Source organism: Mustela lutreola, chromosome 14 (genome assembly GCF_030435805.1).
Source record: "Mustela lutreola isolate mMusLut2 chromosome 14, mMusLut2.pri, whole genome shotgun sequence".
Taxonomy (NCBI): domain Eukaryota; kingdom Metazoa; phylum Chordata; class Mammalia; order Carnivora; family Mustelidae; genus Mustela; species Mustela lutreola.
The window spans coordinates 60,518,640-60,534,612 of NC_081303.1; the positions used below are offsets into that span (position 1 = coordinate 60,518,640).

At 39.0% G+C, this 15,973-nt stretch overlaps 1 protein-coding gene across 1 annotated transcript in view; it reads right to left on the reverse strand.

Annotated features, from left to right (window-relative positions):
• Window positions 1-15,973, reverse strand: part of USH2A (usherin) — a 704,505-nt gene that overhangs the window by 140,865 nt on the left and 547,667 nt on the right. Inside the window, exons 52-54 of the mRNA XM_059145262.1 lie at window positions 12,884-13,081; window positions 12,203-12,357; window positions 9,123-9,321 (exon numbers count right to left, since the gene is read on the reverse strand). Coding sequence (XP_059001245.1) covers window positions 9,123-9,321; window positions 12,203-12,357; window positions 12,884-13,081 — 552 coding nt within the window. The remainder of the gene's footprint in view (window positions 1-9,122; window positions 9,322-12,202; window positions 12,358-12,883; window positions 13,082-15,973) is intronic.

Below are 15,973 nucleotides of genomic sequence, written 5' to 3' on the forward strand. Positions count from 1 at the left end.
ACATTCCACTGTGGATGTTAGCTGCTCAGGATTGAGTCTGTGACTTCATTTAGACTAAGGGGAGGCAGGCCTTGAACATGAACTTTCATTCTTAATTGCTGGTAGTTTTTTGTTCACCACATAGTGCTTGAGAATGGAGGAGACCTCAGAGGTAAAAAGAAATTGGGTCTTGGAAACATCTCAGCGTGGAGTCTACACCTGATTTTTCTTTTTAGTTTCAAGCCAATAAATGTCCATTTGTTAAGCCTGCTTGAACTGAGTTTTCTGTAACTTCCTAGAAAAAGATTTCTAAATAATACTAATATTATAATTACTAATAATGTCACATATCAGCACACAAGTTCAGATACTTCCATGTTACACAAGGGGACCATAAGCAGCTGTTATTACCCTATGCATGTTAGAGATAGTTACAAGATTCTGGTTGAGATAATTAGCAACAACATGAAAAGGTTTAGTGGAGAGGTGAAGAGGTTTCAGCTTGAATATCACCAGGACGGGAATTAGTATTCCTGCCTCACAGGTAAGAAGACTGAGGCTCAGAGAAGTAAACGTTCCACAGTGAATGATTGATCAGACTGGGGTAGAGACAAAAGCACAACTTTAACACCAAACCCTGAGCCCTCCCCTCACACAAGAGCTACAGCCAAGTGTATTGAAATTTTTCAACAGCTCTGTACGTTAATTAAATACGCATTATGAGAAACAGAGTTATTTTTAAGGAAATTGATTACAAAATTACATAAAAACATAGTAGCTGAAGTTGACTGAACACCACTTGCAGGCCTTCTTCTGTGTACTCCTGGATATTAACACAATCAAAAACCTTGGTAACTCCCTGAGGCACTGCAATTATCTGCTTCTTTTAGAGGTAAGGGAGCTAGAGCACAGATGGAGAAAATCAACTGTTTTTATAGAGACAAGCTTGGGCGAGGTCAGGATAGAAGTCTGGCAGCTGGGCTGAGAAATGTGGCCCAGAGCTTCTGAGACATTGGAAAATGATGACATAGGTAGCTCAAAGACCAATGGGGGGGAAAATATATATATATATACACACACATATATATGCACCCATATATACACACACAGTATACATAGTATATCTACACAGTATATCTATATCTATACTATATATCTCTCTCCAAGTGGGAATCTGTATTTAAATATTTAAATATTTCCATTTTGAATATTTCCACAATCATGTACTGAAGCAGAGCAGGCTTTCTGTTAGGAGAGAAGCATGTGGAGTTAGACTATTTTTGGGTTTTAATCCCTTACCTACTTATGAATTACGACCACGGGCCAGCTTTCTGACCCTTAGGTGTCTCAATTTCCGTACCCGTAAACTGTGGGCATGATGGTGCAGGCTGCTTGTTTGGGCTACGGACTAACTTGAGGGAAGGCAATATCTGAATCCATAATTGTCTACATCCTATTTCTTAGGTCTTGGATTTTTCATGCTCTCAGAGGACTAAATTACTCACAGGCGTGGTTCAGATAATCTGTAAGGAAAGCATCGGCTGCCTTCAGGCATAAATGATCTACATGAACTGGATGACCTTTGATATACACGACTCCGTAAAACTCAATAAAATCAACGCATTTCAACTGGAATTTGTTGCCGTTTTAAGTGAGTCTCTATTGGTGGTCCTTAAAATGAGATATATATGAAATATTAGTAACAGGCATTGAAAAGGGCACACCAACTGAAAACGACTCATGAATTGATCAGGATGAGAAGAGGGAAATAAAGAGGCGTCTCAAAGGAACCATTCTGACTGTAACTTAATCCTAAAGTCCAAGAATAGAAGGAGAAAAGAAAACATCATTCAAGTGCTCAGCATTGAATTAAAAGAGTAGGAGATAGGAGTTGTAGAGCAGAGAAAGGCAAATGCATGGAGAAAAGCCAAGCATTTAACATTTCAGTGCAGTGGAGATTACGGTGGCTGCAAATTACTGAATTTCCCTATAGGGAATCATGTTCTCTTTTAAAGGATAGAAGTATACTATAACCAAACTCATGATAATTATACTTTCAAGTAACATTATGTTCAAGAGTAAATGTGTATTAAAAAGGATCACCTAAAGTCTGCCTATGAATCATAAAAAATATGATTTGGAAAATAGAACCAATGCTTATGTTAGCGTCTGTTACATTTGATGATACGATTTAGAGAACAGCTTGTTTCTAGTTCTTTAGTCTCCAGATCAATAGTCAGGAGAAGACGTTTGTCCCTTATAATCTCAGATAGCAAGTGCTACCTGAGAGCAACCATCTGGTTATTCTACCATGTCACCTGCTATTTTCTAAAGAATTACCAAATAGTCCTACAAAATAAGTCATTCTGCAAGTCTTTCCATCAGTTTGGTCAGTGATGAGTTCAAGGGCTGAGAGGCCTGGGTTACTTTCAAAACTTGTCAGTAGGTAGTTATCAGATGTCGTCCATCTTCTGGGCAAGAAACTTGTCTCAGCACCAGTTCACCCAAACTGGGTGCTTGGCGGGGCCCCCCTGAATCCACATGCGATCTTGCCGTTGTGATACACCTCTTTCTGCTCTTACCCGCTTCGGATCTCACTAAGTGATGCCCTCCAGAGTGTCCCTGCTCACGGAGATTCCCGGGAACTTCCAGCACCCCCTGGCAGTGTTGACTGAGGTAGGGAGGCTTACAGCAGGATTCTGCTTTAAATGAATAATTCTGTGTGAAAATCTGGATGTTCAAAACTGATACACCAAGATATTGTGGAAATGCTTTAGAGGCATCTAAGGTGCATTTGCAGATGATCTGTTTTATGGAACTGGACTAAGGAATGTGTCAGAAGCTCCCATGCTGGAGTCCCCTCCTCATGATAGCACCGGCCACCCCAAACTCAGAAGCCATGCGTCCAAGTTCATCAATCTCAGTTCTTGCCTGTTTGTGAGCAGCCACTGGACCTCTTTTCTGTATCAATGCTTCCAAGTAGGCATTCAGTTGACAGCTCATGAATTGGGCATCAACACGCCAAAACAAAGGCAATCTTGCATTGCAAAAGTCTGTGAGGTAACCTCATGACTTCTGCTTCTGACTACTTGTTACAAGCTTAATTGTTTCTTAATTCTATATTTTGTGTGAAATTCCAGGCCCTAGTTGAGGTCCCTCTCTCCAGTATCTTAGAAGTCACATTCATCCCAAGGAGCACTTCCCAGGTAAGTAAGTTACTTCTTGGCCAAATCTCTTTCCAAGTGCAGATCAACATTAAAAGTATTATTAAAATAGTCCAAGAAAAGACACTTGCTTTTGATTTTAGTAACATTCTTCTGATAAATATCCTTCTTCTCTGGAGTCTGGTGCTATACTAGACCAAAGCTGCTTTTACCCTACATTTTCAGGCAGAGTCTTTTCTAGAAACAAAATGTGGCATCGGATGGCGGCCAAGTCTGACGCTGCTCAGAAGCTCGACAAGGACACACACTGCAGAGACAGCAGGAGTTCTTTAGCACTCTTGGGACGAAACAGAAACAATGACTGCAAAAAACCTGAAAATATCTGAGATTTCAGGGGAAAATTTTTTTCTTCAAATATTAGTGTCCAGGCAGCTGTTGACTGTAATTCTTCAGCTATAATATTCTGTCTAAAAGCAAAAATAGTGCTGGATGCCATGCTATTCTTTATTCCTTTATTTTGCAAACAGCCAGGCACAAAGCTTTCCTTGGGGTTGGAAAAATGAAAATAAAATGAATTGTTGTATCTATTTTGATAGGCCTGACGCCCAGCAGTCAGTTTTCAGGTAGCTGGAGTGAATGCAGCACAGAGTAATACATGCCATGATCTGAGAGCACTGAAGGCAAGCTCCGGACGCTGTTCTGAGCACAGCATTACCGTCCTAGCTGTCTTCCTCTGTTCCAGTTCAAGAAGCAGACTGCCAATAAATCCAGACGGCCAGAGATCAAGGCTGGCTTCCCAGGCATGCGTGTAACCCAAGATCCCCCTGGTGGAGGGTCCAGGGCTTGATTCTGTGCTCTATTTTCAAGCATTCTTAAGGATTAAAAAAACCCACAAAAAACATATATATATATATATATATAAATTATATATATATATATACTTTTCTAAAAAATTTTTATTAAGTTTTTAGTTCAAATATAGTTAACATACAGTGTCATATTCATTTTAGGTGTATAATATAGCGATTCGGCAACTCTAAATGCGACTCAGTGCTCATCATGGTAAGTGTCCTCTACTCGCAATCCCCTTCACCTACTTCACCCTCTGCCCCAGCCCCTCCATTCTGTCAACCACTAGTTTGTTCTCTAGGGTTAAGCGTCTGTTCCTTGGTTTGTCTCTCCTTTTCCCCCCTTGGTTCATCTGTTTCATTTCTTAAATGCCACATATCAGTGAAATCTTACATTATCTGTCTTTATCTGACTTATTTCACTTAGCATTGTACTCTTTAGCTCCATCCACGTTGTTGCAAATGGCAAGATTTTATTTTTTGTGACCAAATAATATTCCATTGTAGATATATAAATATATATATGATATTAAAATATATAATATAAAAATATATATTATATTGTGTATATATACATAAGAATTATATATATATATATATACATATATATGTATATATATATATGGATTTTTAAAAAAATCCATCCATTGATGGACACTTGGGCTGCTTCCATCCTTTCGATCCTGGATCCTTTTTGGTTAATGTTTTTGTATTTTGGGGGCAAATACCCAGTAGCCCAATTACCAAATCATAGGGTAGCTCCATTTTTACTTTTTTTGAGGCACCTCCAAAATGCACCACTGCGTTCCCACATAAGAGTGCTTGAGCGTTCTTTCCTCTCCACATCCTCACCAACACCTGTTGTTTCTTGTGTTTCTGATTTTCATCACTCCGGCTTGCGTGAGGTGACCTCTCACCACAGTTTTCATTTACATTCCACTGATGATGAGTGATGTTGAGCAGTGTCTGTTGGCCATCTGTATGTTTTCTTTGGAGAAATGTCTGTTCATGTCTTCTGCCACCTTTGGCAAATTGGATTATTTGTTTTTTTTTGGATGTTGAGTCATACCTAAATAATTTTTGGACAAAGGACCCCACATTCTCATTTTGCCCTGGACTCTGAAAATGATGTAGCCATTCCCGCCTGAGATTTAGAGGTATTTGACAGTATGATTTTTGTATACGATCAAAACAGAATAAAATCATTCAGATCCTAGTTTACTACTCAGTATCTACCCACTCAACAAATCTTCATGAATGCTTAATATGTTAAGTACCCTGTTAGGTGCCTATCACAGTGTAGATGATACAATGGCAAACAGGAGGCTATTGTCTGCCCTTAGAAAACTTCACCTATTAGCTGAGGAATAGTGACAGGAAGAAGGAATATTGTGATAAAGTATTATAAATGCCATGAGAGCTGAGAGCCAAGTGCTAGCTACCATGGGAGGACACAGCAGAATTATCTAAACAGAAGATCCCCTTATAAGGAATTTCCACATTTCGTGGTACTGATGGTCAAAGTGTGTCCCCTTTTTTCTTTTTTCCTTCAAAAATGATGTGCAGGATATCTGTTCTAGTACATTAATAGTGCCTGTCTGCTACAACCTGCATTGTTAGGGTGTATGCTATTTTAGCACAGGAGATCTTCATGAGTTTCTAAGAAAATGGAAAAGGAAGGCAAATTGCTCTCTCCTTGCTAACCTAAGGCTGGTGGGTCTTCCTTTTCAAGGAAAATGCAATGATAAGCAACTTTTAATAAATTATTTGGAAAACACTTTTCTCCCAGAGTTAAGAGACACATAAGCCCTTATCAAATCTGCTGCTAAAGAGGACATGATTAATTCATTTTGTTCTCGGTGGCCCTAATTATTTAGTTAATCCTTTCTCCATCTCTTCTGCCCAGTGCCCACGCTAGGAGGCCCATATATAAAGCAGTGGTAACCCAAAGTGAAACAATGCCATAACTGACATCCCAATTGTTCTGTGCAGGATGGTGGACCTGTTTAGTAATAAATGATATGAAAAGGTCTTTTATTGACAAGCTGCCATGTGCTGTTTGCATTAGCGGATATGAGAAGATGATGGCTGTTTCTCCTTCGTCCCCATGGTATTCAGCTCAGTGAGATAGCAGAAAATGCTTCAGTTTACTTAAAGCATTGATAACACCTCTAAATAATTAACTGAGGACTTCCTGTCTTCAATTACTTAATGCTTTTTTTAACATCTTGAGAGGATTATAAGCAATTTATGGATTTCACATGATGAGTGCACTCGCCACTATTCCCACAAAGCATTTACGGGATCATGTTTCTAAAGCTTTGAGGTAATTAAAAATAAGCATGGAGACAATGGGGCTGAGGCAAGGTGCTCGCTTTCCCTTCTGTCATTTCTAAGGACCTAGATTTTCAAGTTCCAGGATGACTGATGCTACAACTTCATTAGTGTTTGGCTGTTAACGTAGGGAATACCAAGGTTTTGGAAATGATGAGAAAAGCAAAACATTTATCCCAGAGGGTACAGGTAGCCCTTTGATCAAACACTGGAGATGCAATGTAAAGTAAATCTGGTTGTTTCAGTTTGTTCCACAAACGCAATAAAATAGTCATTCATATCATAAAATACTTCCATAGTGAATTTGGTCAGTTAGAGAACTATGGAAATGAATGTTTCTTGGCAGATAAGGTATAGGAACATTATATGGATCTCAGGTTTTAGATGAACTAATGCCCAGCCCCGCTGCCATCCAGCAGGGACAGCATATAGAGGAGGCTGTACTCGGTGAGGTTATGCTAAGATCTAAGGAGTTTGCTTCCTCATGCGATGAAGACACTTCTCTTTAGGACTGTCTTGCCAAGGGAAATACTGTCTACCTCTATTTAAAATGGTGCAGACGGATGAACCAAATGAATCCTAAAGGCTTCTTTTTATTTTATGATCTTATAAAAAGTAAAACCATATAGAAAAACTTTAAAATATTTTTCCTCATAAAAGAGAACTCCTGGCATCAAGTGATGTGCATGAAATCCTCTCTGACATGAAAATATTCATTAAAAATGACAATGAGAAGAACAACTGGTGGAATAAAGGTGTTTTAAAGAAAAATCTTCCCAATTATTTTATAATTAATGAGGCTATCAATCCTGTTGGTGTACACATTACATTTGAATTTAGTCTGTTGGCATGTAAATGCTCGTTTTAAAAAAAAATACAAATCAGAACAACTCACACAGTTCAAAGCCCATGCTGGCTGAGGAGACATATAGTGTAAGAAGAACATTCCATATCACGGTATCCCGGTTTTTTGTGAAACCTTTACTGATACAAGATCTAAATGTGTCTTAACTTGGGTTTCAAAACTCTGTAACTGACATTCCATTTTCCAAGCCAAGTTATTCTTTTGATTTTCCCCCACTGCATTCTTTGGAGTTCTGCTGTGGTATCGGTCGCACTGTATTTGCAATTAGTTCTTAACTTGTCAGTGTTCCCTATCACTGGAAGCTTCTTCTTCTTCTTCTTCTTTTTAAGATTGTATTTATTTATTTGACAGACAGAGATCACAAGTAGGCATAGGCAGGCGGGGGGTGGGGGGTTCCCCGCTGAGAAGAGAGCCTGATGCAGGGCTCGACCTGGATCATGACCTGAGCTGAAGGCAGAGGCTTTAACCCACTGAGTCACCCAGGTGCCCCTCACTGGAAGCTTCTTGAGAGCAGCAATCTTGTTTTAGAGCACTTGGCTTCTGGAACTTCCTGAAGACAGTGGGCATCTGTCAGTGAATGCCTGCTTGTGTGTCAGGGCATCATAGAATTAAGAGTAAAATCATGAACTGATTTTTCTACCTGTGTAGTATAACCTGTGCTTCCTCTGAGGAAAACTCAGGCACACTTTCCCAGGCTTTTCTGTACTTCTTCACAAGTTTCCTGATCTCTAGTATCAATGCTCCATGTAAGCCAAGGGGTCCAATGGAAGAAGAATATTCACTCAGGGGCCCTGGGAAGGAAGCTGCTGACAATGGGGGAAAAGGAAGTTTGTAATCTCTTGCCTACGGCCTCAGAACCTAAACTCCCACAACTGTTTGGGATGATTCAGTAGATCTGAGTAATGAACTAAGTTACTTACCATCTCAAAGTATTCTTTTCTATAAAATGCGAGTAATAACTCTTTTTACCGCATAGATTTGTGGAGAGAATCAAACGAGATAGTACATGCCGGGTGTCACATGGGAAATTCATGTGTTCCCCATACATTTGTGTGGTTCTGTGTAGCATCTACAGATGTGTCAAGGACTGTTCTAGGAACAGGAAGTACTGTATTGAACTAGGTACCGATTTATACCGAACAATATCAAACTGTATTGAACTAGGTATCCCCGACCCAATGGGGGGAGATACAGAAAACAAGCACTATTAGGTAGTGAGAAATCCATGACAAAAATAAGACCAGGTGATAACCGTGGTGTAATAAAGAGGCTTCCTTAGAACGGGAATGTCAGAAAATGCTTCTCTTCTCTTCAGAAATGACATTCAAAACTAAACATGTTAATTGTTATTATAATCACGTCTAGTAATTATCTGACTTTATGCCATTATACTGTACTATTATTATTTTTTTACAGTTAATTGTAATAAATGTTATAACAAACCATAAAAATAATACAGTCACTATTAATTAATGTTAATAATAACAAATCGTCACAGTCACCTATCAACTACTCTGTGTATCAGTTACCCACTCAGTAGATAAATGTTAGCCTCTGGGCGATTTCTCCCTGCCTTCCAGTACATTCCTGGCTATCCTCATCCCATTATCTATGAGTATATCCTTGGGGAATGAAAATGCATCTTACCGTTTGTCTGAGGGAAAAAAAAAAGTTAATACTGATGCAAAAACCCTACACATAATGCATATCAAAGCCAAATATAAATTATTTCTGAAGTTATCTGCTGTTGTGGCTTATTGCTGCCAGTGTGGGCTCTTCTATTAGCATGGATAAGTGGGACCTGACCATATGTCAAGAGAACACGTCCTTTCGAAGCGACCTCATATATCAAACGCACACCCCTGGGATGCTTTGCCCCCTAACCACAATGACAGACCCTTCCGGTAGGTTTTCCTCACAGGTTTTTTTCACCTGTGACCGTATGCTGCCTCCTGTCAGTGGTGCCAGTGTAGATGAGACCTTTCCCAGCCTGCCTGAGCTGGTACTCTTTAATGACGCCATTTGGTTTCTCAGGGACGCTCCAGCTCAAATGCAGAGTCTCTGCGCTGGGCGCCGTGACTCTGGGCGGCAGGACGCTCTCCGGGACTCCTTGGGTCGTGGCGGCAACTACCTGCAAATAGGAATTAAACAGCAATTTATGGTAATAGGACACTAGGTATTCTGATCAACGAGAATGTCACTTTTGTTTTAAAATGTTGTTGTCTGGCCTGGCATATCATTAGCGGGGGCTTGGGGAGACAGTCTCCTCCTTCTTCTTCCTTCTTTTTCTTTTTATTCTTTTCCATCGTATTTAAACAATAAAATCTGACCTTGAATACATTACCTAAGTCTCAGACTACCATTCATCACAACAAGTTCAACAACAATTTTGACGGCAGAGTGCAGCCCTCAGTTTAAACAAGTAAAATCTGGCGGGCAGACTGTCTTGCTAGAGAACTCTTGATGACTCTCTTCCATATGGCCCATCAGTGTCTTTGCATTTTAACAGCCTGATTTTGTACATTTTAAGCACCAGTAAATATGAAGCAAAACCCACATCTGAACTTGCTTGCATATAATATGCTTTGAACAGTATAAATGGCAGATTTTTTTTTTTTAATAGTCTTCTTACAATACCCAGGATGTCTTGATAGCGTCTATACCAACGTTCTGGAAAAAGAACTGAATGAGAAGGAAAAAAGGATAAGTCGACCGGTTATTTATGCAGCATTATCAAAATACAGTTTTGAATAAAAATTAGCTGCATTTGTTTTTTCACAGAATTAACTCTGGTTTCAGTTTTTTAACCAATTGTTCTGGCATCTGGTAGGCAGGAGCTGTGCCTGTATAAAAAGACGTGGAAATGTTCTAGGACCGTTCGGACCATAACTTTTGATGGGGCCAATCAGCTGCCATCTGTTTAAACGGTGCCACGCTCGGAGATGTTTCTGGAGGTCTGCTGAATGAAAAGCTGCACATATGCACGGCGGCGGACCCATCTGACTGAATGTTTTCCTTGGATGGTTCTTGCACAGTGTGGGAAGATGCTGTTCTTATAAAGTTGTAACCACATGAAGAGAATCAGAGCTGCTGTGTGTTTGTTTCTACTGGTTTCTTCTGACTAGGCTGGCTTCTGTGAGATGGCTCGCTCTTTATTTTTCTCCTAAATCATCTCACTGCTTCTTTCCAGTCTCCTTTGTGGGCTCTTCGCGTTCCCAGTGTTCATCATCTGTGGTCTTGTTTTTTTTTCTCTCTCTCTTCTCCTTAAATGACCCTATTCAAACTCCTTGCTTCAACTTCCCACATGGATCCTTCTAGCAAATCAGTCATTTCATAATCTAGACTCTGACAAGACAGTATTGCTTAAAGTGCCAAGTAATATTTTCTTCTGTCACTCTATCTGTTCCTTCTCTTAAATATATACTTAAAAAAGGCTTAAAATTTTAATCTTCTTCTACACTCAAATTTTCCTCTTTTATTTTTTTATTTGCTTGCAGAATGGCACTGTGATCTGTAATTTGCTCAAGCCAGAGAGCCAGAGATCTTGAATAACATCTTTGATACTTTCCTCTTACTACCCTGCATAGAGTTGACAGCAATTTCTCTTATTTCCCTGCATTTGGTTGACACCAAGTCCTATAGATTTCATCCCCAAAAACATCTGTTGTATCTCCCTGATATTCTCCATCCTGACTCCTGTTACGTGAGCTCATTTCTTTCCTATACTGTAGCAGAAATCTTGGTATCATTTTATTTTCTAAGCCAGGCTCTTTTGCCCCTTTCTGTGTTTCAAGAGAAGGCAATTTTTGTTAAAGTGTTATTTTTTTTTTAGAATTTATTTATTTGACAGAGAGAGATCACAAGTAGGCAGAGAGGCAGGCAGAGAGAGAGAGAGAGAGAGAGGAGGAAGCAGACTCCCTGATGAGCAGAGAACCCAATGCGGGACTCGATCCCAGGACCCTGAGATCATGACCTGAGCCAAAGGCATAGGCTTTAACCCACTGAACCATCCAGGTGCTCTTAAAGTCATATTTAAATAGAAACTTTTAAACTGAGGAATGATTTGAGACTTGTTATGGATCTATAGAAGATCATCTGAGAATAGTTGGCAGAACTTTGGAAAACAGTATGGCGGTTCCTCAAAAAGTTAAAAAGAGAGATACCCTATGACCCAACAATTGCACTAGTGGGTATTTACCCCAAAGATACAGATGAAACGAAAAGAAGAGGCACTTGCACCCTAATGTTCATAGCAGCAATGTCCACAATAGCCAAACTGTGGAAGGAGCCGACATGCCCTTCAACAGACAAATGGATAAAGAAGATATGGCCCATATACACAATGGAACATTACTCAGCCATCAGAAAGGATGAACACCCACCATTTGTACTGACATGGATGGAACTGGAGGGGATTATGCTGAGTGAAATAAGTCAAGCAGAGAAAGACAATTATCCTATGGTTTCACTCATACGTGGAACATAAGGAATGTCATGGAGGACATTAGGGGAAGGAAGGAAAAGCTGGAGGTGGGAAAGTCAGAGGGGGAAACAAACCATAAGTGGCTATGGACTCTGGGAAACAATTTGAGGGTTTTGTGGGGGGTTAAGGGGATGGGTGAGCCTGGTGGTGGGTATTAAGGAGGGCACATGTTATAACGAGCACTGGGTATTATATGCAAATAATGAATCACGGAACACGACATCAAAAACTAAAGATGTACTATATGGTGACTAACATAACCTAATTAAAAATATAGTTGGCAGAGGGAAAATGTGATAAAGAGGGTAATATTGGTTCAAATTTTTTTCCTTTTTTAAAAACTAATGAAACATTGACACGTGCATAAATTTCCTTTGCAGTGATCTCTCCTTCTGGACATACGTATTAGTAGTCAGCTGAGAAGCCATGTGAGCGTGTTACCATTGAGGCAGATACTGTTTTCTGACAGTGCAAAAGTCATTCACAACCTGCATGTTCCTATAGTCTTCCCACTGGCTCCTTTCCTTACCTTGTTGCTGATGGCGCAGCCAGCAACCGTGCAGGCTTTCAGCTGGTACGAGTATTCCTGAAACGGCTGAATTCCCTTCGTATCAGAAAAGCTCAGTGACGTTCCCTGAAAATGTTCAACCCCATTTCGGAGAAGAATGTAGTAGATAATTGGACCTAAAAGAGACAGAGAAATACCCAGATTTGAGTGTCAGATCCTTTTAACTATTTGCAAACAACTCACATGTCTTAGGGTTCTGAGGAAATAGGATAGTCTAGCATTACTTACTTTTAATTTGCTATCGTATTGCTATGTTCAAGAAGTTCTGAGAGATATGCACTCTTCTTGAAGAGAGGGATTCTGGACATAGATAATTAAATTCATTTATGTTTATTTTCCCTCACTACCAAACAAAATTTCTTCCAATATTAAAACTATTTTGCCTTACTTTAGCAGTCTTTGCTTGTTTGAAAGCAGCTCAGATATATATGCTAGGATTCGAGGAAAAAATTCCGGGACTAAACACTTGTGAGGCCTATTTTACAGAATGAATGATTAGCAGGCACACACCTAAGGTTTCTTTTACCAGCAAATAATTTTTAATGGTTAGATGCATGCCAGTTACATGTACTTTACACTCATTTCGATTTCCTTACGGATTTATAGGATTTTGTTATTTCAATTTAAAAAGTAGCTTAATACCATTTGACTGTATAGGCTTCTTCCAACTTAAGAGTATCACATCTTCAAGATTATCCATTTTGGTCCACCTAGGGGCACTAAGTCCTTCAGGCACATCTTCTTTTGTTCTGGCTCTAATGGCTTTGCTGAATCCTCGCCCATAGCTGTTCCATGCAGAAATCCTATACTCGTACATCATATAAGGCTCCAGGTTCACATCTGGAAAGGGAGAAATTGAAGAGTGAGCTTTTAAAAACATTTTTTTTAACCATATTGAAAATGAATATAAAAAACTTTTAAAAACTTAAAAATAAATGCTTAATGCTAGAACTCTCATCTCTTAATGTTCTAAATCATAAGAAAAACACTTCATGTGTTTATTGGATGCAACAATATGGAACTCCACAGAAAAGAATTCACTTTCTCTGATCAAATAATGGGTGACATGAAAGGAATGACTGAAAACCTAAAGTACTAGACTAATGTACACTGGATATTAGTGCTTCCCCACTTCTGTGTGGGGCAGGTTCACCAACCTGTTTTTAGAGTTTGATACTATAAATCTTACCAATTATTACATCATCCATATTACATTAAACTATTATATAAATTATATATAATGTAATAAATTATATTATGTAAAATATAATGGATTATATATAATATATAGTTACTGTGATATATGAGACTGGAAACTTGTCTTATCATGGTTAGTGGATATAACTGGTTATATATGGATATTACATATATAGAGAGTATACATATAAAATATATATTTATATATAAATATATAAAATATATAGGGTTAAATATAACCCTATAATATTTAATATAACCCTATAATAGGGTTATATTAAATATAACCCTATATGTTTATATATATATTTATATATAGGGTTATAAATGGTTAGTGGTTAGTGGAATGCACAATCCACTACACACATCCTTCCCTCTTTTGCCAAACCAGGACTGAAACCCAAATTCAAAACAACCAATCTAAAGAAAAGAATTAAACCAAACTGTTGAATGTTTTGTACTGGCAATGATTTTATTAGATAATCAGTCATGTGATTCAATGGCATGCCAAAAGTCTTTGTTCAGTTTTAAGCTTTGGTAATTTCAGAAATACAAATGCTACAAATTTACAAAAAAAAAAAAAAAAAAAAAAAAAAACCCAAACAAAAAAACACTGAAAAATTAATTGGCTAAATCTGTTTAATTTGGTGAATTTTGACTATGTTTGTATGTATGCATTTTTGTGTGGTGGTTTCTGGATGACTTCTCGGAGTCCTTCTTTGGCTTCTCAGCCGCATGCTCCATCTTTATGTGGGGTTGAGTCTCCACCCATCCCTGTGGGTTTTTTTGACTGCATTTTCCTTACATATATTTCCTTACCATAAACCCTGACCTGCTTACTTTATAGAATTAGTATGAAAATAAAATGCATGATGTTATGTGCCAAAATATCATAAAATGTAAACTGCTATAAAATAGAAGGGCTTATCTCTGTCTTCATTTTTCTCTGGTAAGGGGGCATCTGCCACTTGTTACCTGGGATGACCACTGGTGGGTGCCCAGATCTCCCTTTGGTCCTGGTCAGAGGCCTTCTGCCTAGGGTCTAATTTTCCCAATTTTCTCTGCAGCTTGGGGTTATCAGATGACTGAGATCTCAACAAAAGAATTAGCACAACAGTGATAAAGGAGACCAGGGTCTCACTTCCTAAGAGGAATCACTTTTCCTCCATGGACCTTCTCATCCCCTTTTGGTGGCCTGGAAGTAGGATGTTGTGGTGACCCAGGTTGCACCATGGAAAGGATGGCAGCCCCAGAAACATCATGAGCCATCACCTGGAAGGAATCTGGATCCCTGAATGACTGTAGGGCCGAGCTACCCAGACCATCCACCTACTCACATGAGGTCACTATATTTTTCAATCAACTGGCTGTAGCAGATTGAACTGCTCATTGCTAATAACTGTTCTTTCCAACCCTTCAGGCCTACATCACCAATTCTAATTTCAGTTGCAGTAGCTTGCCATGCTGTTTCTTCTTTTTTCCTCTATGGCATTTCATTCTTTTTACTCTCTCATCTCTTATCTTCATTTCTTTGTTTTCCTGTGAGGCCTGGTCTTTAAAAGATGCTCCTAGCTCATGAAAGAATCCTTTTTGTTTTACACATAAGGAAGCATAGTTGAAATTTTGCCTTCCCTCAACAATCTCTCTTATTTCTGAGTTCTTTTTTCTTTGCCAGAATTTCCAACTCAACTCTTTTTTAAAAAAAAAGAAAAGAAAATGCCACCCCCCCACCCACCTTTTGTAATCTCAAAATCATTATGTACGTTATAAGGGGTTAGTCTTCAAATAAAAGAGGGTCTTGCTTTTTTGGGGGGGGGTATGCTTACTCAATTTTTACTTGTTACTGACTTAAATGTCCCATGCATACTTGTCTGCAATCATTTGTTCAGCTGATTGTTCTTTAAAAACGCATATACAGGATTGTGTTGTTCTATTGCTGAAAAAGCTTTAATATTGCCTCATTGCTGCCTGCTTAGTGTGGTATAAAAGGCCTTCATCTGCTGACCCCTGCTCTTTGGCCTCATCCCCATGGTTTCTCCTCTCCTTCACCATGCTACATGCATATCAAGGGCCTTGTTTTTCACATCTTCCTGGGCTTTCTCTCACTTCCTGTGCTTTGTACACGTTGTCTTATCTGCCTGCCTTCCTTTCCTTTGAACTGGTGTGTTTCTCCTTGTTCTTCAGTTTTCAGCTCAGCTCAGGCATGATATCCTTCACAAGTCTTTCCTAACCTCTTCAGTCTGGGTTAGATGTCCTTGCAATGCCCTTGAAAAGCATCCTCTGCTTACTTCTGTTGCAGTTCTTACATGGACGTATTTCTCACATTACAGGGTACTCATATTTGTCCCCTGTCTGTTCATACGGGCTTCAAATCCCTGATGGGAATTCTTACTTATTTGTTTTCATAGCTGGTGGGCTACCAGTGTGGAGACTAGTTATTAGTAAAAATTTAAGAAATATTTTTTGATAAATGAAATGATTGTATGCATGAATGAATTTGGGTGAGCTCTGATGTTGTTTAGCTTTTAACTGTAG